We start from the raw sequence: 24,370 nt of genomic DNA, 5'->3' as shown, positions 1-24,370 counted from the left end.
GTCTATCGCAGTGGGGAAGTGAATCTCCCTCACGCCATTTGTTTCACTCTTTGGAGGAAACCGCACTGACCAGACGCGCACACACACGCACACGCAGAGTCTCTGCGGGCCATAATGGTGTTGTCATGTGGTGAGGGTGTGTATGTGTGGGCTCGGCTTCTGGTTTGGTCTCTCTGTTGTTTGCTGAGGGGGAGTTGTGGCTCCATGTGCGGCCTTGTCCAACCTCAGACACTTTGTCCTCGGCCAACCTTCTGTCTCCAGACACACACATGCAAACCGGACACCTTGCCAAGGTTAAATCCCACACACACGGGCTACTAAAATATACCTGCTGTGGGCGCCAGCAGAGTTTGAGCTCCCTTTCCTTGGGTGACTAAGTGAGGGGCAATGGGGGACCTGGGGCCACTGCCTCTTGATGCAACAGTGAAAGAAGGATTCTGGTGAAGCTGGTTTCTGTTTCAAACCCCAAGTGGGAGTGTGCAACAGGCTCCTGGGTGAACACTGGTTCCGGCCTGGGAGGCAAGTACCGGAGTCTTGAAATGGATTAGGGCCGTGATCGGAAGTGCAGAGAGCAAGGGAGACGTGGTGGAGTCTGTAGAATGAGGTTTGCAATGCCAAGAAATTTGACATCAATATGACCGTGAAAGAGACAGACAACTGTCCTGTGACTTTCAGTTTGAATACCTATTGTGAGGTAGACTAAAAGTGAGAAACCCGATTAGAAGTGGAACCTACTGTCAGACAGAGATAAACGTATGTGCCCCGAACACATCGCGACTGGGTCCAGACCTGTTGGCCTGCGGTGCTACTGTTAGGAAAACCCTGTCTCTCAGCGTCTCAGATGTTGTGAGCATCTCCACGGATTTGTCTTCTGACTGGATCCACCTTCCTGCACCTGATTCTAATGGTACGTTGTCACCGACAACACAGGGAAAGCGACAAAAGCAACTGATTTACAAGTCAATGTATAGACGTGATAAAGTGCGATAAAACACTGTGCAGCAATAGCGAGGGAGGTGATATGTATTTGGTCGCTGCCTCTGCGTGTTTCAGTTGCATCAAACGCTGTTTTTAAATCTGAATTTTGGGTACAAGTCGCGGCACGTTCACGAGTCAGAGCCAAGATTTTATACTGAGAGGCAAACTCCTCAACAATAAGAGAAGCTGAATGTAGCGGCGGCTAACATCCACGACTCCTCAGAAGGTCCTGAAGGACCTCCAAGTCTTTGGTTGCTTTTAATAGACTTCCTCAGTTGGTGAAGGGCTACAATTGCACCATGTCGACGTTCCACTAACTTAGGTCCTGTCTTCTTTTGTAACGCGACTTGAGAGGTCTTGAGACATGGCTACCCAGGTGCCAGTGTTTCCATGGACCTTGTGAAGATAGAACCGGAACTTACTTCTGAACTTGTGTAAAAGGTTCCAGGATCTCAGACCCACTAGAACATGGCGAGTTGAGTCTGGTGTGGCGCTGTTGTTTTCATTGGACCGCAGTTGAATCGATGTTCTCCAACTGACCCTTGCACTCGAAAACAATGTGGCACCATCAAAGTCCAGCGTGGGCTCCATCCGTGACGTGGAGATGTGTTAAAGACGAGAACATTTTCTGGAAAGCTGTTTCTCATCTCCTCTGTTTGCTCTTGGCTTGAAACTCCATTTTGCATTCACACCTTGTCGACACTTTTGCCTTCCTGTTGAAAACAGAGTGTTTGAGCCGAGCCTGCTCAAGTGCGGTCAGCTCCTGGTGGGTCAGCGACAGGTTAGCGCTGTTGGCTGATGCTGAGTCAGCATCCTCGCGCGCTCACCTGCTGCCAGTGTGTGGCGCGGCTGCTGACAGGCGGCAGCAGGGTGTGACCTCCGAGGTGGACGCCGCCTGTGATTGGCTGCCAGCGACGGGCTCATTACGCGGCCTACGTGAGGATCGTGCCAAGAGACACATTTGTTTCACAACTCTGGGCCAGAGTCACACACACTTGCCAGAGGAACACCGCAGCGATACACACAGTGACAAGACTCTGTCTGGCCTCGCTGACCCCACTGAACCTTGGCTCATCCTCATTGCTTCATCACTTCACGACTGGATGCTGATTGGCTGCCGGAGCAAGTGGCGGGGTCGTGACCTTCAGCAGCGAGACAATAGAAGAGTGATGTTTCACAACTGGAGAACGTCAGTGCTGGGAAAACACGCGTTCACACTCGCACACTGTCGCGAGGACAGATTTAGCTTAGGGTTGTTTCGTCCCTTGTAGCCACAAACTCCATCTTTCACCATCTTTGCATCAAAACTTCACAGATAGAAAACTACCATTTAAGACTTTTAAGACTCACAAACCTGACTCAATAAACAGCTGCTGCCCCTCTGGTGGACTCTGGTACTGCACATCACCGCTCACCTTAAAGGTGCTGGTCGGTGTGATGAGTGAGACGGGAGCGAGAGCCAAATGGCACTAACTCTAACAGACCAAAAACGGAAAAGTCCAGGACGTAACACGACACATCTGGAATGTAGAGTCGAGCCAGGACAAAAGGGGGTCAGGACTCATGCGGTGAGGATCAGAAAAAGCAGACACACAACGGGTTATATTCAGAAGAAACTGAGACAAATCTGAAACCAAGTGAAACTTGTAGGCTTCCTGTCAGAGACATGGATGTCTGAACCTTGCTATTTCATGAGGTTCGAACATCCAGAGGTATGATGTACAGGTAGGGGGTGCCGAGGACACAGAACCTTGGAAGAAGACGCGAGAAGCCTTCTCACTGAAGTTGCCCTCTGTAGATGGACATGGACGAGACAGATTCTGTTGTGTTAGAATAATGGCGATGGCAGTTATTATTTTCTGATCTCGGATGCTAAAGAGTCCGAATTCCTCGGCCTCTCTTCCCTCTCGCGCGCTCTCTCTTGCCTCCCCTCCTCGAACCGAGTAGAGAAACGTAATTCACTCGATGAACTTCACGCTGTCCTGGCAGATGCCCCCAGAGGCACGACGTGTCACGGGAGCCACCGCGGAGGTGGTTTTAGCAGGTGCAGGAGTGAGAAGTCTGTAAACCTGCTCGCCTGTGCCGCATCAGCAGAAAAGTCCCAGACTGGACGACGATGGGAGAAACCAGAAAGCTGCTCACGTCCACCCTTATTGTGACAGTTCCGACCCACTATTCGTAACCTGCGTCTGTTTTGGGCTTTATCAGTCAACACTGTTTCAAACAGTTGGAATATCGCTGAGGGACAGTAGGTGGCGGTAACTTTCAGGACCTGAATTCAAGAGCAAAGATGAAGATTTCCGCTCGCTCTGCGACTCTTCCTCCACTATATAACTGCACCAAAATCTGCTGTGCAAAATCTTGGATTGGAAACCAATGGATTCATAAATGGACCTTTGGAATGGCTCAAAAAGACTTCACCAGAGAGAGTTTCACTACAGTGTGTGTTTTTTTCGTCACATGATGTTAACAGATCAGACTTGACTACTTCATGTGTTTTTGTCAATGGAAGAAAAACGCTGAGTCGTTCTTGGAAAAAAGGCACTTGCTGACAGATGGATTCTGGACACAGAGTGGCTTTCTCAACTCTGAGTTCTTAAAAACATGCTATCTCTCTCCCACTCTCCCTCTCTTTCTTTCCCGTTCTCTCTTTCTCTCTCTCCCACTCTCTCTCTCTTTCTTTCCCGCTCTCTCTCTCCCCTTTCTCACTCCCTCTCTCTCTCCCTCTCTTGCTTTCCCGCTCTCTCTCTCTCTTTCCCTCTCTCTCTCTCTTTCTTTCCCGCTCTCTCTCTCTCTCTCTTTCCCCCTCTTTCTTTCCCGCTCTCTCTCTCTCTCTCTTTCCCTGTCTCTCTCTCTCTCTTTCTTTTCCGCTCTCTCTCTCCCCTCTCTCACTCCCTCTCTCTATGTCTCTCTCTCTCCCTCTCTTTCTTTCCCGCTCTCTCTCTGTCTCTCTCTCTCTCACTTTCTTTCCCGCTCTCTCTCTCTCTTTCCCTCTCTCTCTCCCTCCCTCTCGCTCTCTCCCTCTCTCTCTCTCTCGCTCTCGCTCTCTCTTCCTGTCTCTCTCTCTCTCTCCCTCTCCCCTCTCTCGCTCTCTCTCTCTCTTCCTGTCTCTCTCTCTCCCCCCCTCTCGCTCTCTCCCTCTCTCTCTCTCGCTCTCTCTCTCTCTTCCTGTCTCTCTCTCTCTCTCCCTCTCTCCCCTCTCTCACTCCCTCTCTCTCTCCCTCGCTCCCTCTCTCTCTCTTTCTTTCCCACTCTCTCTCTCCCCTCTCTCACTCCCTCTCTCTCTCCCTCTCACTCTCTCCGTCTCTCTTTCTCTCTCTCGCTCTCTCTCTCTCTCTTCCTGTCTCTCTCTCTCCCTCTCCCCCCTCTGGGTTGTCCGTCTTCAGTCCATTCCTGGATTGACAGCCGCCCCCTCTCCCCCCGTCTCTCTTTCACCATACGATACTTCTGTGTTGACATGTCCGTTGGTGGGTTGCTATGGCCACCAGACATTTCTGCTGACCCCGGCCTTGCCTTGCGTGACAGGGCTGCAGGAGCTGCAGTCGAAGGGCAAAGAGTCAAAGAGGAGTTCACTCTATCAGTGGCGCTAAACTGCCTCGCATATTAAACACCATTTTTCATGCTCAAAGAAACGCGATCGCTTCATGATGCTGTTGGCCAAATTCATTAACCACGGTACAAAACATAATGAGCAATTTCAGATTGAATAATAATCGTGGGTTCATGTCTCGAGAGATCACACACGTGAACCAAAGTAGATGCAAGCGATTCTCTTCTCTTGACGTCAGGATGGCGTTGGTTAATGTTAGTTCAGTGCAGACTGGTGGGAAAAGAAGGAAAGACTTTCCTCACAAACATGGACGACATCTGCATCCAACGGTTGGATTGTTGGAGGGTTTTATAGTGCTCCAAGTGGATGAATGAGAAAGACGGATGGATGCAGAAGGGTGGCTGTAGGTGAAGGACACGTGGGTGGGTGGACAGTTGGACTGCTCCGAAGGACGTTTGGATGGATGAATGGGTTGGATGAAAGAATGATCGGTGGTTGAGCATGTGATTTAAAGTTTGTCAAAACATGTGAACGAGACTCCGATGGATGGATGAATGGATGGATGGATGATGGATGAATGGGTTGGATGACAGAATGAAAGCTAGCTGAACATGTGATTTAAAGTTTGTCAAAACAAATGGATGGATGCCAGAAGCATGTGAACGAGACCCCCTGATGGATGGATGGATGGATGGATGGATGAAAGAGTGAAAGCTAGTTGAAAATGCATTTAAAGTTTGTCAAAACAAATGAGATAAGATTCCATAGCTAACAGGCAATACATCTTGAATAGATGGATATAAATAGTGTTGGCAAGACGGATGACTGAAAACACAGTGGAAGGATTACGGATGGGTGGATACGACAGGTAGACGAATGCTCTATACACAGCGCACGTGGACGGAATGATGGATGGATGTCTAACTAAAGCGAATGAATTGTCTCCCCAAACGGATGGATAGATGGGAAGCAAAGCCAGGTGTGAAGATGAATGGATGAAGGATGGTGAGACATGAGGAATAGATGGACGGACGTGAAGCTATGACCTCAACTGGATGGATGGACAGATGGGTGAAGGAGAGCGAGGATCGAGGCCCACGAACGGTCAGAGAGTCCATTGGTGAAACAGGACGTAGCACCAGGAGAAGCCATATTCGTTGATCATTTTTTATTTTATAATAAAAATAACATTCATTACAATCACAGTGTACAACCAACGATTACGTCCGGAAACATAGCAGTGACAATAATTACACTTGAGATGTGGAAGTCTTCTTTTTCGAACAATAAGTTAGGAAATAGTTTCTAAAAGCGTTGACACGTACAGTGTGGACTACGCCGGCTGGCAGCAGCTCTAGAAGCCGGTTTCTTCTTAAGACTTGTGTTAAACAGCGACGTCAGCTAGGCAGGCGCTTCATCTGGCAGTAGTACAAAAACTGAGCAGTAGTTTCCAGTAAATGATGCTACAGTACACGTTTGACCACATTTCTAAGTTCAACGCGCCCAGTGTTAGATACAGTTACGCTTCCGTGCTTTCAGTCGAGCGTTTCCAGTTTCCCACGCGGAATAACCACTCCCAGTCCAAGTCACCGTCCACAGCCGAGGTCCGAGGAAGCGGCCGAAGTTTTCGAGTCCAGTGTTTGGCGCGCTGCTCCTTCCACGGAGTTCTAAAGATTGCACTTGAGTCTGGAAGACTTTCACGTCACCACTGTTCGTCTGTAACGTCTCGGGAAGGATCCCGTTCTTCTCTTTGGAACAGCCGCACTATGATTCCCGCGTCCTGTAAAATACGACAAGCCGTTAACTACATTTCAACCTGGTCTCGATGTTCGGCAGGTAACGGTGTTCCGCGTGTGCACGCTAACAGTAGCTAGCATGCTGAGCCTAATGTCCATAATAAAAAACATTCCCTCTACGTGCGGATGCCGTACTTCCACCACAGTCTTCTCAGAAGTTGCTTCAATGCCAAAAAGCGTTGCTTCACTGCAACTCTCCGATCAGTGACCAAACTCATGGATGACAGGTTTTTCGGCTAATCCAAATGCGCCATTTCGGCGTGACCGAAGTAAACGTGTGTAGCGCTAATGTAGCTCTAGTCAAATTTTTATGAATTTCTCTTGATCTGTGCTCGAACTGAAATTAAACTTAAGGTTTCCTCCCATTTCTGCCACTCGCTTTTGGCAGCAACCCTTCTTTTCGCTATTGTCGACATCGTACAAGAAAGTAGCACAGAAAGCAGTCAAGGATTGACCCCTCCCACTGATGGAAGCTTCAGGTTTTTTATCCTGTGCGAATATGCTGTAATTTTTACCGAAAGGTCGTCCGTGGTGAGGCAACATCACACCTGGTTCCCGGGTGAAACCAGTCCAATTTAAAGAGACGGAAGGCTCAGACCAGTTGACAGGTTAGTGAGGTCACCGTGAGACACACTACATGCCATTTAGGGATCAGAATCTTATCAAATATTCAGATAATGACGCAGTTCTTCGCTTAACTGTGAGTTCCAAACTAGCCTGGTAAGAATTCTTCAGTATCCAACAAGAAATTTACTGGAGGACCTCCAAGAAGAACTTGGAAAACTAGTACGTTCACCGCTAATATAGTTTCACAGCACGTCGATCTGCTCTCCAGTCAACATGAAAGTGAAGAATATATTTGCTGGCGATGAATCGACTCTCACCCGTGGCACTACATGATCATCGCCCTGATCGCTGCCTTGCTGATGCGTTTGCGGTGCTTCCTCCTGCGTCGAGGGGATGCTGGTCTGAACGGAGCCCGCCGGGCCGCAGGCAGTAATGGAGCCACAGTAGATGGCGCTGGAGAGGAGGGAATAAGTTATCAGTTACTTTTCAAATTGTGAATAGTTTTGATTTTCTTTCCCCTTTTTGTTTTACATTTCACTTACATTTTTGTCCCTTAAAATAAATAAACAACATTTAAAAAGTAAAATATTCCAATATTTATGATTTATACTGGAAATGTTTCGAACCAAATGACAATAAAGGTAAATCATACATACAATCTAATAACCAAATCTATGCGTATGATGTCAAAGTGTGGAAACACTGTTTCCGACTCAAAAAGCTTCAGAAACGTTTTAGTTGCGATTAAATATTCTTCTTCGGTCCCTCAGTGACAAACTGGTCTCAGAATACAGTGTGGCCCATCAAAAAGCTTTGGATGACGGTTCAAAAACGAAACCATTCTGTCGCACTGTTGCATTAAGTAATAGGTTCCAAAATTAACTTGGCAAACCAGGAACTGCCAGCCAGACTTAGAAACTTGGGAAAACCTGAAATAGCCCGCAACACTACACCTCCTCCGTTCAACATCAAGATATGCACTAAACATTTGCTTTATTTCAGAGAGAGAAAGACATTTTTTTAGCACTTTCATGGGTGACAAAGGGTATTTTTCCATTGTCATAATCTGATCTGGATTCTTAATTTTCTCTCGGTCAAAGTTCACTCGTCTGTTAGCAAACAATGGACCTGTCAAGTCGCTGTAGTCAAGAGTACGAGTCAGATTTACGCAGGAGAAAGTTGGTTCAGACGTCCCGCTCTTTTAATCCGCTGGCTCTGAAGAGTGGAGGTGCGACAGCTCACGGCACAAGTGACCCTGAGGGTTTCTCTGTTCCTTGTTAGACTCGGTCATGTTGGATGTTTCCTGGCGACAAGTCAACGTCAAGTCAACGTCACAGCTCTCTGATGATGAGTGTCAGGTTAGGTGGTTCCGACTACAACACTCCAACATCCATCTCTTTTGACAGAGCTGAATCATGTTCAATGACATTTGGCGCCATATAACATCATGATTTCATACGCGTTTGCTGTCCACGAATGACTCAGTTGCAAATCAGTTCATGATGTGTCTTAAATTGGAATCTTTATTATTTCTTAATTTATATCTTTTTCATTACATATTCTCCTTTTAATAATTTTTAAAATATATTTTTTATGCATAAAATTCAGATATTTCTCTCAAATTCATGTTTTTCTTCCTAGTTTTTTTCATCACTCCTTACATTTCTCAAATTCTTCCACACAATTTGTGAAAGAAAAAAATAAACCGATTTTACAAATAGGACCAGGAAAAATTGCATAGAAGCTGCAGCTTTACCCCAAGTCTCTGGTGGACGACTGAACTCTCTCACATGAATATCGTACAATATTTGGCAACATTTCTACGAGGCCTCAAAGTACATACAAGCCTCCCAGGTTCTTCAGTGTTGACATTGTTGAGTGACACTTCTTGAAGTTCCACTCCAGTCAACTGGAGTTCTTCTTCTCTCACGACTAGCTAAACCTGCTCGGAGCGAGTCCTGTCCACGACTGATCCGCGTGTGAGTCAGTGTCACTCACTCGTCTTTTCTATTTAGGTTTCTTCCTTGTCAATCACAAGGTTAGTCATCTGATTCCTGAATCGGCGACGACAGAGCAGTAACAGCGGACTCATCGCAGGGTTCTGTCGGGAGGAACCTTCTGGTGGCCCTCAATGTGATGTCTATTCTTTTCGTCCGTGACCTGTCAGTTGACTGGCGAGTCATTGTTTAAAATGCAACGCAAGGAAAGACGGACTAAAGGGAAGAGCCTTACCTAATTTGACGGAGGTGGGCTTTGGTCTCTGCTGAGGATGATGAGGATGGAGGTGTATCTCCTGCTCTGGTTCGCTCTGTACCATCTCCAGAAGCTTCTGCCTCCTCTCCTCCTCCGATATATGACCCTCAACATCAGAGTCTTTGACCTTGGCTCGAGTGGTCACCTCCGAGTCGCCGCTAGTGGTCGACCCGCTCTCCTCCTTCTCACCTCGCTGAGTACTTGTTTCAGTCCGTGAGTCAGTGACCCACGTTCGGCGGGTCACCAAGTCCTTCTGAGCTGTGCTCAAGGGAGGGGTGGGGTTTTGATGTGCGCTGGGGGGCGGGGTGGGGCTGCTGAGAGGGGAGGCACTGTCCGACTGAGGAGTGTTGAGACGGGACTGTGTCCTCAGGTGATACTGCAGGTTCTGCTGGTGCTGCCGCTGGTCGGTGTACTCCGTGCTGCTGCCGGTTGACGTCTGCGATCCGCCGCCGTCCTCTCTGCTACTGTCGGAGCCGCTCCCGGTCGAAGCTCCCATGACGCTGTGCTCGGCCCTTGCTTCCGAAGCCCGGCTGCTGACGGTGCTGGCCCCTCCGACACTCGGGTGCTGAGTCCCTGGCAGCGTGTAACTTGGTATCTGGTGCCCCTGCGGTTGCTTCCAGTGAAGCAGCTGAGTGTAGCTGCCCTGCTGCCACTGTCGTGTCGCCGGCTCCTCGGCGTGGTGGTGCTGCTGGTTGTGCTTCAGGTCGTCGTGACGGTGGAGGTCAGCCTTGGAGGACTGGGTCTTGGGTGGAGCAGGGTGGACCGTCCGCGGCGCCGGATGAGGGTGGTGGGGTGGTTGCAGGTGCGGGGAACGGGGAGCCAGAACAGGCAGCGATGAAGACAAGGATGAAGACGGTGAGGCGCGCTGACACCGGCAGCTGATGTGGTCCTCTACTGAAATGATGGCTGGTTCATAGCTGACCAGTCTGTTTATGAACTGGACCTTCGTCACCTGGATGAGAAACACAATTTAGATCCTCAACAGTGACACTCAGTGGGGTCTGACCATTCCAGCAAGAGGGCGCTGACCTTCAGGTATCTAGTGGTGCTAACAAGGGGAACACACTGCATCTGCGGGGTGTTGCAGCAGCCGGAACACCGCTGCACCTCCACACATCGAGGCCACAGAATGAAGTTGGCGTTGCGGCGGTCCACCATGGACCTGGTCACTTCCATCACCTCGGTGCGGACCTTGCACTCCGCCTGCTGGGCCACCTGGGCCTCGACTGCACGGACAAACAAAACCGTTGGAGATCTCGAAACGGAACTCGGCTGTGGCACCTTGGAGTAAGACTCACTGAGACTGCGGGTGAATCGGCCGTGAGTTCGGTTCGCGAGGAAGTCGTGCTCGTCTTCTTCATCTTCATCGGCTGCAGAGAAAAGAGAAAAAGTGAGTAACATAATAATTCATGAGTCACGTGGTCCGGACCTGGGTACGAACACTGCAACACTACCAACTGAAGTACTCTCCCATTTACACCATTTCTCCTTCTTTCTGATAAATTTAGACCGTAAAATCTTTTGTCCTACTCAGGGTTCACCCCAGGATTTTCACCCACACAGGGGGTGTCTCCGATCGGGCAGCACTGTGTCGAATTTTGCCGACTGGGACCATAGAGGCAGAGCATGTTCAACGTCTTTCACAGTCCTCCTTAAGGTCCTACCTTAAAAGGCGGAGTCGTGCGTATTGACGGCTAGGGGGCGCTGACACTGGAGTCACATGCCACTACATTCCCCAATGATGGGATTTTCCCGGTGTAAGGTGGATCAAATTTGCTGTGGTTCCTGGCAACTCAGCCCGAATGTTGAGTGTTGAGGGCGAACTGTTCCGATCGTATGATTTTCAATTGCGTCACCGAGTTGCACTGAGATATCTGGCTTCATTCTCTGAGGCTTTGAGTTGACTCCAGCTTGAGGGGTGAACGACCATCCTTTCCATGTGGTGTTTGCAAGTTCCGTGGGTGTTTTCCCCAGGCACTCCAATTTCCTCCCACCATCTAAAGACAATAGGTGAATTGGTGACTTTAAATGATTTATGTTGGGCTTCCCTCCGTGACTCAGTCCAGAATAAGCAGAAGTGGATGAGACATTTAGAATTAAGGATTAATACTTTACGAATCCACTGTATTGCTGTATTCGAAGATTGAAAGTACATTACTTTCTTGGATTAGTTTGAACTCAGGATGGGAGGTAAAAAGCTGTTACCCTTCAGTAACGATGTCCAGGAAAGGCAACCATGCAAAACATGAAAGAATGGAGGCCAGAGTCTCGACCGTAGTTTGGCGGCCAGATGCCACCATATAGCAGCGACACGGTCAAAAATTGGTTGTCCATTTTTTTCATGTTTTGCAGACGCCAGTTCCTGCTGATGTGTAGACCAGATGTAAAGAAATGTTCTACATCCTCATCCATGGAAATATGGACAAGCTAATGGAAGCAAAAGAAGGAGAGGAAGACCAGCAGGAGGATGAGACCAGGGCAGGTTGGACCGGAGACCGGCTTGCCCTGATGGCCAAAGCCAAAAGAAGTGCTGGAACCTGAGGGGGCCGGCGTGGTGTCAGGCATCACACCTCCAGACGAGGGGGCTCCTAAACCAGGAGCCACTCAAGGGCACAGCTCCACTTGGCGTCTTGACTCTGGAGTGACGCGGCTCATGATTCCTATCAGCCGGCCGTTTCTTATCGCAGCTCATTGTTGGCTCGGCTCAGGAAACCACTTTTCTTCCCCCTTTGTGCTAAAAACAATTCAGCTATTTTCTGCTCCGAATTGGTCCCGGGGCGGTCCAGAATAATGGCGAAGATGGATAGGAGACGTTAATTTTAGCCGGTGTGCAGTTGTGCTTTTGCACTCAGGTGTCGTCACTTTATCCTCTCGCCCTTTAGTCCTGGTTATATTCGCCTCTCGCACCCGCCGAGTGTCTTTTTTGCTCCTCATCTGATCCTGATTGACCGAAATATCTGTGTCCTATAGTTGAGATTTGATCTACATGTGACCCACTTAACGGTGCTAAAGCGGAGGAGCTGCTGCGGCTTCTCACACAGACATTATTTGAATAGAGGAAGTCAACACTGCTTCTTTATCTTCCTTCGCGTGTGGGCCCACTTTCTCAGCCGCTCTTACAGCACCATTAATTTATGCATTTTTGGAATGATCAAAGGATCATGTATTAATATATGTATGCGTGACTTCACGATGCATATTTTATCAGCGGCAGAGCTTCAGGCCTGTGTGGACAAGTTCATCAGTTCCACACTCCTGTGACTCTTCAGTCTGAGCCGCTGTGATCCCCTTTAAAAGCCGACTTCCCGCGAGTTTGTGTTGCTTTGTAAGAGCCTTGTCGACATCATTCAAGCGCCTTCGACGAAAGAATGAAGCTACACGCTCCCAGAGCCGACCCTCCTCAAGGTCTGGGCCACCTTCTCATCCGGCCAGCTCATCACTCCTGCAGCCGTCTTGGGTAAATATTGCTCTAACTCCCATGAATCCACCACTGCATTCCTCTGCCCTCAGGCCTCCAGCGGCAAGCGCACCTCCCTGTGTGTGTGTTTTGTTATGCTGCTGTGTTATTACCCTCGCCGGTGCTTCCTTGCTGCAGCAGGAGCTTCAGATCGTCCACGGAGGAGATGGGAGCGTTCTCCAGCAGGTCGACCAGCGACGGCGGGAGCACATCACCCTGTGAGGACCAGACTTTCATTAAAGGAGCCCCTTGATTTACGACATGTTCACTGAGAAATAAGGCAACTTTGTGAGGCGCGTTCTTCTATAAGGACCAGAAAAGAAAGCTCCTCTCTTGAGACAGACTTGTGCCACGTCTCTAGTGAGTCAGAGTCAGATGAGTCAGATTATGTCGTACAAACAACGCTTCAACACGAGCACCTGTGCAGAGACGGATATTCTTGTTTTTGTTTTGCCTCTTTACAAAGCTGTTGGTCTCCAGAAGTCTGGGTCGACAGCACGTTGAGGACAGGGGTGGTGGTGAGCTGGAGCTCAGCCCAGAAGCCCGGGGCGAGAGGCAGCGCTCTCTCTCTCACAGACTCATTCATGCACCTTAGAATCATCGTCGATGTTTCACTCTGTATTTCAGAGGTCGCGGTGCAACAACTGCCACTGTCATCTACTATTATATATCTTTTTTTTCAATGCTTCCTGACAACAACACAAAAGTATTTTTAAATTGATCAAATATATCAAATAGACCGATCACATGTCTTTTGCGTTGGTGTTGGAGCGCGGGCGGCGCTTTCCCGTAACTGTTGAACCGTTTGACATTTGTCATGCAGTTTTGTTCACACTGGTCTGGCAGCGATACAAGCAATACATGGTGTCGCAATCTCTCCGAGCAAAAACAGCCACAACAAACACAACAAAACCGTCATTCTAACAGTCTTTACGGTCTGATTTTAAAGCACACACACTGTTATATATATTTTCCTCCTGTAGTGTAATAGACACTGTTTGAGAGGGGATGTGTGCACAGATGGAAACTGTTCCCACATGTGGATTTTACTTCCTCTTTACTAGGGAAACGGCGGTGGTTGTTGTGGCATCTGTTGCAATTGTTGCCGTTGTCACTCTCTCTCTTAATTGTTGGTCAGATTCAGAAGACCATCACCTCAGAGGGAAACCCCCGATTAGTCGCCCTCTACTTGGCTGTGGATGATGTGGAAACCGTTGGCTGCCACATGCCGGACAGATGCCAAACAAAAAGTAACCAGCTGCCTGAGAATATTTGGCTGCCTAAAATGCGATGATTGAGTCAGACTTAATAGATAGCAATTGAAAGCTGCAGAATAAAAAAAAAAAAAAAAAAAAAACAAGCAGCGACAACACAAATATTCTGGGGAATACGTTTGCCAAATTCAGCTCTATGCAGATGACAGTGTGCTCAATGACAGTACGTCTTCTGACTCAAGTGCATGACGACGTGCGCAGCAGTGAGTGTAGCGCCTGTCCACAACCAGAAGAGCACGATGATGTCATTTCTCCTGAGCTACGATGCTCTGTCTATGTTTAGGCTAAGTGGCTGCTGTTAGCGCGTGCTAATCCTGGCTCAGCTAATGACTCCCTTCCTCAACACTGTGGATCGCGCATGACTAATCCAAGTTCACCAAATGAATTTCTGGGAGTTGAATGTCAGCCGAAGAAGTTCTTCCTCAGCCCTGATGGAACCCAGCTCCAGCTGCAGCTCACCTTTGATTCCTGTAACTCTCAGCCGAGTAATTCAATTCACTTCAATTGGGTTAAAACTCAGCTGCCTCACCACCAGAGCCTCCTCCAGAGAACACCCTGGTCTGCAAACAGCTCATCTCACAGTCCATTTTCAAACAGTGGCACCAGGATCTTCCCGCTCTCCAACTCACTCTCAGGACATCAGAACCAGGTTTGGCAAAAACCAGGTTGCGACATGAGCACAGCCGACCGAGGGAAACTCCGGCTGAGCTATTTGTGTGTTGACTTAATGTCAAGTTTTGGCCCATCTGCACAGCGATAATCTACAGCTGATATGGAACAGATGTGGCACAGTCACTGAAGGACAGCTGACACTCGTGACTGCCGCATCACTCTATATGCTAATCTTCAGCGCCAAAAGGAGGAGTCAAAGAGGCTTTTTAAAACACATAGAACAAGAAGGATTTGGGGAATTCAATTCCTCCCGCAGTGATGATTTTACCGCGACAGTCACACCTCACTCTCACAGCTAATTCGGTTTGACCCTCCGTCTCTTCTCAGCAAAACTGTCCTAGAAAATGTGACACCTTCAACGAGGCAATGTTTCAACAAGCGCATCTGACATGAAGCTAGCAATTTTACATGGAGTTGCGCGACCCAGCACTGTCATACTAAAGGCTACACATAAAGTTTGCTCTCTCATCCGCAAATACGTTTTTACTCAACAAGTTACTTCCAAACAGTCAAAACTAGAAACCGACTTTTTCATTTTGTTGTGTTGTTTTCGTGGCCCTCGACATTACTTCCTCCGATCCCTTCAAATTGAGCCGGGTTTGAACATCGCAAGACCAAGTATTTATTCATTGAATATCAATAACGTATTGTATCGCGCCATAAAGTATCACGATACTTGAGTGAAACGATATTTTCTTACACCTCCAGCAATGATGGAGTTGTTGGTGTCACTGGACACGTTAACAAACAAACAACAACAAACAGCAAACATTCGCTGGTGAAAATGAGGACTATTCAGACTGGACTAGTCCCATGACATGAGCGGCTTAGACGCACAGGAACAGAGAACTACGCTGCTTCAACACAGGCAGGAAGCCTTGAGTTGAGCTTTGCTTTTGGGGGTCAGTACCCTAAAATTTGGAGCCTAACTAGCCCACGTCCCGCGGTGAGACAAATCCCATCTGAGTTGTGCGTAGGAGTGTATTTGAATTTAAATTCACCAACGCTCATTCACAGAATCAGGGCTGCGGTTAATGTGACCAAACAATGATTCTTTTTCAAACTAATATTCAGATCCCATGTTATTACACTGTAACAGAGTCACCCTTCCCCGCCACATGCCGGGTGAAAGGATGGCGGCGTCTTGTTGTGTGTAATTAGAAAGTTGAAAATATCCAGAGATACCATCAGGACTCGTGAAAGAAGGGAGCCATTATAGCGCCGGGGGGGCTCTGGAAGGACGAGCTGGAATGTCTTCCTAATGATATATTATGCTCCGGTTTGGAAACTGGCTATTTCAATCACGGAATGTTTGTTCTGAGGTGTATTTTCTCCCTTCGCTTCCTCCCTGTGTGTCTGCTTAGTGGGCGGCGGTGGCTGAGGACACCTGGATGACTTTCACAAGCCATTGGCTGACCCAGTTAAGCAAACACACACACTCACACACAAACTCACACACACACACTCACACACACTCACACACAAACTCACACACACACACTCACACGCACTCACACACACACCCTCACACACACACACTCACACACACACACTCACACACACACAGTCACACACGCACACACACTCACACACGCACACACACTCACACACTCACACACACACTCACACACGCACTCACACACACACTCACACACACAGTCACACACGCACAGTCACACACGCACACACACTCACACACACTCACACACTCACACACACAGTCACACACGCACACACACTCACTCACACTCACACACACACAGACTCACACACGCACACACACTCACACACAAACTCACACACACACTCACACACACTGACATACACACTCACACACACACACTCTCACACACACACAGTCACACACTCACTCACACTCACACACAAACTCACACACACACACACTCACACACACACGCACACACACACAGCAGCCCCGTCTTTTTTCAGTTCACATTCAGATGCTTAACCACTTAGCTGTTCGCCCAATTTGTCCAGTGGCTACACACAGGCACTTTTGTGACAAGTTATCGTCGCAGACGTTCCTAAAGTGCACGGGCAACTGGTCCGACTGGCCACAAAGACAGAAAACAACAACAACAACAAAGCAGCGCGACGCATCAGCAGCCTCCGTTGACCGACTAGTGGGTGGTGACTTGTTGTTGGGTTTAAAGAGGGAGCACACTTTCATCACCAAAGACTACGAGAAAACATTCAGCTGGAAACAGAGTTTGTTTTTTTTTACCTTCTCAGACCTTTTTCAATCGTCCTGCCTCGATGAAGTCTGAATATTAACCATCAACTAACCCAACAAAAAGACACTAGTTTTGGGTCACACTATATTGATAACTCAATACTGTCTTCTGTATCATCCGTTGATGTTTCACATTACAGAGTAATGTCCATGACAGAGTGATATCACTCTCCATCCCTTCGTTTCGCTACATGACTATTTAACCTTTTGCTCCATGATCAACAGTATGATTTTTCTAACACTGTTATTAATAAATAGCAGAGGAACTAAAACAGGAAATGTTTTAAGGAAATACATTTTTAATTTATTTCCTCAATATTTTTAAAACAAATTTCATATTAAATCCGCTTAATATGACGTTCCCATCATGCCACTCTTTTATTATCTGATTAACCATTCAGTCAATTAATATGTCATCATTCATTCAAGCATTATTATTATCATTAGTATTAGTTTATTATTATTTATGGAAGATGTCTAAAATTTCTAATATTAAAAACATTTTCTTTATCAGATAAATTATTTAAAATATTTTTCTATGTATTTTATATACATAGAATACAATAATACAATATATTTTATATATATTATTATATTTTTATATATATATGCATTTTTTTTCACAGTGGACGTATACATATATATATATATATATATATATATATATATATATGTATATATATATATGCATATATATATGTATATATATATATATATATATATATATATATATATATATATATATATATATATATATATATACACACATATACGTCCACTGTGAGGATTTACTTCATCCGTGAGATGATTTACTTCATCGGTGTACAGAAAACTGTCCCATAAATTTCCATAATTGCTTCATAACTAGTGGTTATTATGTGATCCTGAAACAATGAAGCAGAAATAAAAATGACAAAGGATCAAGCGGACGGGATGATTGCCATGTGGCGTGTCGGTGGGAACAAGAGTGCCGTGCAGTGGAAGAAGCCTGGAAGGCAGTGAAGCTGGGGCGGAATGTTTGAGGAGAGAAAGGTGAGGTGTAATGGAATGTAATGATGGGGCTGCTCGACTGTTCAAACACACAAACACACACGCAACCACACACTTGGCTTCAGAGGACCAGCCACGGATCTATCACGCTCGGAGTGAGGGCGACCCCCCGCCCCCCCGTGAGGGAGTTTCGGGGGGCGACCGAACGCGTCCTGAGGAGTTTAGTGCTGATGCAGAGAGACACAAACTCAACACAACCACGAGCACTGAAGCAGAAAGTGTGCCGTCTTAAATCGGAGATGTGGCACCGGGCCATTAACTTGATAGTCACACAGGGCTTAGTGGGCACAGAGAGAGAGAGAGACCCTCGCCCTCCACTCCCCCCTCACCTCCCTTGCCCCCTTCGCCTGGCGCAGTGCTGATATGAGGCGAAAGAGGGTCCCCACCAGAGAGTGAGCGACCCTGTCAAAGGCAGAGTAACTGAAGAAAGCGCTGTCACAGGGATGGATCTGTCTAGTCACATGGTCGGGGGAGCCGTGTAACTTCATCCTAACACACAAAGCAGACGACCCCGGGTGACACAACTTTAGATCGGCTGAAGGAGCACTCATGCCAGGCCTGTTGGTGGCGCTGTAACAACCAAGGATGAACAACAAAGCTCGAGGTCGCACTTGTTGTGTTTGCAGCGGCAACATACAAGACCTTGTTTGACCATGCGTTTGACTGTGGCATTCGATTAAAAAAATAATATAGTTAGTTAGAGAATTTGTGATGAATTAATCTCAATTAATCGCAGTTAAATCATGTATGAATATTTGCTACAAGAAGCCCCGTTTTTCTATTTGAAAGTGGTATATGACTGAATCAAATGATGGAGTCATACATACATTTAAACAACAAAATATTGTTTATTTTGTATCACTTTGACAATAAATCACAATGGTGGCTATATTCAAGTTTGTATATCACCTTATTTAAACTAAAGCTCTTTTAATGTCTTGAAAATATTTGGATACGAATTTCAAGTCCATTCAGAGTGGTGGAAACCCTGGACATTGTGGAGTGAAAAACCTCCCTGAACCAAAGCAAACTGATGCTTTTGTTTGCTTTTGTTCAGGGATTCCTCCATGATTGTTGTTGTTGTTCTCATCCTAGCTGCCACGTGTCTTGTGCATCAGTGGGATCAGTGGAGCAGGAACTCCTGCACTGACAAAGGTTCTCTATTGTTTGGAGAGCAAACTGTAATATTAAATTAAATTACATTTTTGGTTGTAATTAATTGATCGTAATAAACTCGTTCAAGTCCCACCACTAGCATTAAGATCGCAGCCTTACGCAGCGCCGCCCCACGTCTTCTGCCTTTTGTATTGTGTTGGACGGTCCAGTGAGGCGCTGCCTGCAGCATGAGGGGAAACATATTGTTCAATAGAAAGCTCAAGGTTTTAACTTGCAGCATGGAAAACTGACCAGTCAGTTGCTACACATTATTTTGAAGGAGGGGCCACAAATGTATATTTCCAATAAGAGCAGCGTCTGTCACTGTGAAGTGAATAGTGAGTCGAGGTGCAGTTGCCTCTACACACAAGTCACTAACTAGGAAAGGAATCACAAGAGCTAGTACTAGCAAGGCATCTGAAGTAACATTACAGCATGTTATTATATTTTTGAAGAGGCAAAAACAACTGATCAAACAGCAGCAATATTCCAGCCCTGCCTCTGAATATCCTCTCCCAGCATCCAACGCTCCTCTGCGCCGCTGTGCTTTTCCCTCTGACACAAATGCTCGCACACGCACTCCACCTCTGGCCAGCAGCAGCACATATGTCCAGCGACACATGTCCCGCTACAACTGGCCATGCGCTCCAGATGTGCCTAACACACACCAGCGCACGCACACAGACACACCACCCCAAATCCCCCGGGCAGATTAGTCGTTGTTCTTATGTAAAATGGATCAAGCCGGGCGGCAGCGGCGGATCATCTGCGCTCGCCTGCGGAGACAATGGTCACGCTGACAAACCTGCACCATAACTGACAGTTGTCTGACACACACCTGTGCGATTCAGGATGACTGAGGTTGGAGGGTAAATTTTCACTGTTCGAGGTCATGATGCTTCACTTCAAGTGAGAGAAAGACTGAAACCTTTGGTGCAGTTTTAGGCCAGTGAGCTGGTGATATTCCCGCTCAAAGAATGGCATCACAACTTTACCACACGTGAAACATTTCTGAACAAGATTTTCCCTCTTACAGAGCGAGTCCAAGCTGCATCCCAACAACGATCAAGCCTCTGCTGACAAGTGACGTAAGCGATGAGGGTCGACACGCTCTGAATATCGCGATACTTGATTGCACAATATCAGATAAATATTTTCACTGAAATATCAGAATATTTGATGATACTTGTTGATGATGATATTTGTGATATTGTCTTGATATGTTCATCTGTCTATGTCGATACTTAAGACACAGATACTTGTTGATGCATTTGTGAGTTATTTTGTTGGGAGTGATTCAGTCCGGTGAAATGTAACTGAAAGCGTAACTGGACTGACATCATAACAATAACGTTGTGTTCGGTTGTGTTTGGTTGTGTTTGCGCTTTTATTTTGTCACTTTCCTGTTCGGTTTTGCATTTCCGTTTCCTGTTTTCCTGTTCCAGCTTCCCGAATGACACGGCTAGCATCAAGCTTCCCTGGATATCTACACCTTGGCGTCAGTTTGTGTCGCCAGATGGTTGCTTCGCGTTCCTACGGTAAACTCTCTTGTGACTCTTTCAGCCGCCACCTTAGTTGTGCTCCTCCCTTCATTTTCTGTTTCTCACTTCCCTCGTCATTCCTCGTGTATGTGTGTGTTTAATTCCATAAATCTCTTCACCTTCCCGAGTCTTCTGTGAGCCACCAACAATTCAGCGACTGGGTCTGACTCCAAAGCAGCCACGACAAATAAATTCATATTGCTCAATTTGCTCCTTAAAATGATGGTTCCTATTACAGTATATTGCTGAATTTACCAAATCGCAACGTATCGCAACGTAGCGTATCACCACTCCTGTATCGGGATACGTATCGTATAGCAAGATAACTGCCAGTACACAGTCCTACTTATCAAACAAATATTTTTTCAACAATATTTACATTTCTTGTGTGGAAGAAAGTGCCATATTCTTATCTTAAAGTTTTGAAACAATCTACTCATTCTGTACCTACAGCGCCGAGTTTAAGGCAGCTGCATCTGAGTTGTAAGGATGGAAGGCCAAGATTAAGTTCAAGACTCAGGTTGGGCTCAGGAGTTTGAGAATGAAGAAACGCTGAAACAAGTTGGGATCGAGACAAGACATTGGTTTTAGTGAGAGAGACCATCGTCACCACACAACTGAAGACCAGGACACAAGATGCTGAAGCTGAGATGTCAATGTCGGGCACCGCACCATGTAGCAGCCCGGCATCACGCACAATAGTTATGGTATCCCAGCATCTCAATCTACCAGATCAAATTGACATTGTGTATCCTATACAGTACTTGTAACCTACGCGTCTGCCATTTTGACTAGCATTCGACTTACGTCCAATCTGACTTACGACCGGTTGGTCGGAAATGATCCCGGTCATAAGTCGTCTGGGACAGTTAGGATGGTCCCTAACTGATGCTAGGTCGTAGCATTAGCGCTGCCTGTGAGAGTGTGTCCACGATCAGTGAAGCCTAATGGGGACGTGGAAGAGGACGCCGCCGCCAATATCCAATATCCAAGTGTTTTCACCTTGGCAGCGGGAGAGCTGCATGTGTTGATGAGAACCAAGGCAGACGAGCGCGTCAGAGACCCTATGAGGACCACTCCATCTCATAAAATAAACAGGGACCCAGAGACTCAGAGTCGACCAGTGTCATTGTCAAAGGTTCCCTGGATTAAAAATAAGTTTCAAACTACCATGGTGAACCAAAGTCCACCTCACTCTCCACAACTGTTACATGCCGGTGTCGGCTGTCAAACGCCGCGGAGCTGGAGAGCGCAGCATGTGTGCAGGTCCAATGCAGCGAGTGAGCTGCATGTTTATTGAATTTATTGTGAGATGCTGAATTGTCATTGTGGAGCTTGTGTTTACCGGCATATGGTGTACGATAACTGACTCCTCCCACAACATCCAGAGAAAGAAAGTGCCCCACAACCCTTGATAAAAGTAATGCGATCTTCTCAGCCTCAAGAGCAGAAGGTTACGGGATCGAGGAGATGATAAAAGGAGGTCATTTATTTAAACTAATTTAAATGCTGTTGAAACATAAACGCTGACTCATACCAAAATACCAATAACAGTAATACTTTTTGGCAGAACTCAACAGCACAAAAAGTGCGGTGTCTTGGAGGAGGCGCTGACGTGACACATGGCTGAAGGAACAGATTTGAGGACGAGTAATTTCATCGGTTCAAGCAGCAGCTGAGCAGATGTGTATTATAGGTTATCTCACTCTCGCTGCTGGGCCGAGTGCCAGGACCCTTCCTCGCCCCCCCCACTAATTCATGACTGGTAATTGCCAGGCTGGAACAGATCTCAGCTGCAGTGCGCTTCACTCCGCTTGCTGAAGCAAGTTTCCTCTCAACCGTGCACAGTGTTTCCTCCGCTGCCCTCGGGGAACAATGTCGTCAAAAGTTCCCTAACAAGCGAAGGAAACAGCCCCCGGCCTCGTCTCATGACTGTCACTGTCGTTGTGACATATATAACCGTTTTCACAAGCAGATGTTTTTCTCCACGTACAGCCGCATTTAAGACACCGAGGCTGCGAAACACCCGCGCCATTGCACGTGATCCTCCCTTTTATTTGTCTCGTTCTGAGCAGGATTTGGTCTCAGACTAGTCTTCTCCTCACTATTGTGTTCCTTGCGACCGATCGTGTTTTGGGCTTCAGATTTGACACCTGTCATTTATTTACCTGTTTTTTTGGTTTCAACCATGAATGATAGACTATATAGGTACCAGGTGCTTCAGTCGGCTGGTCGTGACGTCGCCGTTCTCTCAGCACAGGCCGCAGTAGAGGGAGAAGTGGCCGTGACCAACGCGACCCCAACACATCGGAAGTATGGAACCATTTCACGAAGCGCGTTTCAGACCAAATTGTGAGCAACTGAAATTCAACTTTAAAGTTTAAACTGCTTGCAACTCCATACATACATTTTTATTTACATTTATTGATCTTCTCTTTACAACACGACTCTTATGGAGGTGAGTTTGTCAGCCCACCGTACGCCAACCAGTCACATATTGACTTGGACTCCACCTCTTGAAAGCATGGATTCTGACTTCACTAGATATCCCACTGCTTGGTCTTGACCCTGTCGACCTCAATTTCAACCCCCAAAAACTCTTCTAGATCGATGCTCAAAATCTTTTCCGTTCCTCCCTCCTTTCTCACACTCATCTCAGATTTGAAGCATCATCTGAGGACCTTGTAAAACCCTTCATTTGAGCGACTTCTTAAATTTATTTGATAAAAATAAAAGCCGGTTTCGCTGTGACTGAACTCCTTTGACACCACATTGAGGGGAGAGCACTTGATCTTGACCCCTGAACATCTCGGTGCCAGAGTTGTCGGTGTGACATCATCCCTGTATGATTCTGGTTCCGCGCAGATCTTCTCTAGCGACTCCACTTCTCGCCAGTTAAACCTGATCGACAGCTTCCCTCGATCGATCGAGCCTCACCTCCACCCAGCCGAGCGAGGTCAGGAGCAGCAGCAGCTGGATCCAGGAGCTCATGTCGCCGCCCAGCCTGAGGAGCCGCAAGCGACCGGCTGGGCATTTAGCACCGCGGCGTCCAATCCGAGCCCGGTCCCCGCTCCGCGCAGCTCTCACGGGTCAAGTATCCACAGATGTGTCGGCAGACTTGAATGTTTGCTCACGGTGAGTCACGCTCTCACCAGACCAAATCAGACGTCAGTGAAGCAGGTGCGTAACCAAGTCTGGATCCCGCTGATTTCAACATTTGGCGCAGTCCAGATCGACAGCCCTCCACCCAAATCCTCCTCCTCAGACACGAACTATCGATGGGTCCAACACTTGAGGTGAAACAGTTCAAATCGCAGCATCGTTTTCTCCACAGATCCGTGCGTAAAAGTTGCCGCTTCGTGCGTAATTCTGCCCGAGACCCGCGGATATGATCCAACGGCTCTTCACCATGTTCCCTTTTTTCGTGCCGCTTTCCGCTGAGATCTGGGCGAGTGGCTCGGTTCTGCAGCGGGACGCGTTCACCGGCTCACGTTCTTCCCGTCTGACTGGCTCCTGCTCTCTGGCTGCCTCTCTCGCGCGGAGAGCGGCTTTTGACTGACAGCAGCTGTGCCTCCCTCCTCCAGCCCGGTCCTCGGGACCGTCAAGTGACGCAGACCGGAATTGGATTCACGACCTTGACAAAATAAAAGTTCCCTTCTTGAAGAGAGTGCCAAACAAAAAAACGAACTGAACGAGAACTACATACAAACACGTTTGCTAAATATAAAAAATTGTTTTTTTTTTTTCTTTTTTAAATGAGCTAACAAAGCAAAAATAATGAAGTTTCTCGTCACTGGTATTTGGCTGATCATTTCACAGGTTG

The 24,370-nt window shown here is 47.2% G+C and overlaps 1 protein-coding gene across 2 annotated transcripts; it reads right to left on the bottom strand.

The window, feature by feature from the left end:
* Positions 1-5,677: 5,677 nt before the first annotated feature.
* si:ch211-79m20.1 (uncharacterized) lies at positions 5,678-24,094 on the bottom strand. 2 transcript variants are annotated; one of them, XM_053857288.1, is made up of 7 exons: positions 23,485-24,094; positions 12,715-12,831; positions 10,443-10,514; positions 10,174-10,370; positions 9,124-10,096; positions 7,209-7,344; positions 5,678-6,308 (listed from the first exon to the last, which is right to left on the bottom strand). In XM_053857288.1, the coding sequence occupies exons 1-6, from the start codon at positions 23,579-23,581 to the stop codon at positions 7,217-7,219; spliced, it is 1,584 nt and encodes a 527-aa protein (XP_053713263.1). In that variant the 5' UTR covers positions 23,582-24,094; the 3' UTR covers positions 5,678-6,308; positions 7,209-7,216. The 2 variants fall into 2 exon arrangements, with proteins under 2 accessions (XP_053713263.1, XP_053713264.1); XM_053857289.1 differs by having other exon boundaries at positions 5,679-6,308; positions 12,715-12,817.
* Between the last annotated feature and the right edge of the window lie 276 nt (positions 24,095-24,370).

Source organism: Synchiropus splendidus, chromosome 2, assembly GCF_027744825.2.
Source record: "Synchiropus splendidus isolate RoL2022-P1 chromosome 2, RoL_Sspl_1.0, whole genome shotgun sequence".
Lineage (NCBI taxonomy): Eukaryota > Metazoa > Chordata > Actinopteri > Syngnathiformes > Callionymidae > Synchiropus > Synchiropus splendidus.
The sequence above is the reverse complement of the archived record's forward strand: the minus strand, read 5'-3'. Positions and strand labels throughout refer to the sequence as shown.

Excerpts from the sequence above, each read along its gene's own strand:
- si:ch211-79m20.1 (XM_053857288.1), bottom strand. The coding sequence starts at position 23,581 with ATGCCCAGCCGGTCGCTTGCGGCTCCTCAGGCTGGGCGGCGACATGAG. Across the intron at positions 10,515-12,714 it reads GCAAGGAAGCACCGGCGAGG|CCGATGAAGATGAAGAAGAC; the intron begins GTAATAACACAG and ends TTTTCTCTGCAG. Across the intron at positions 7,345-9,123 it reads GCCCACCTCCGTCAAATTAG|CGCCATCTACTGTGGCTCCA; the intron begins GTAAGGCTCTTC and ends CCTCCTCTCCAG.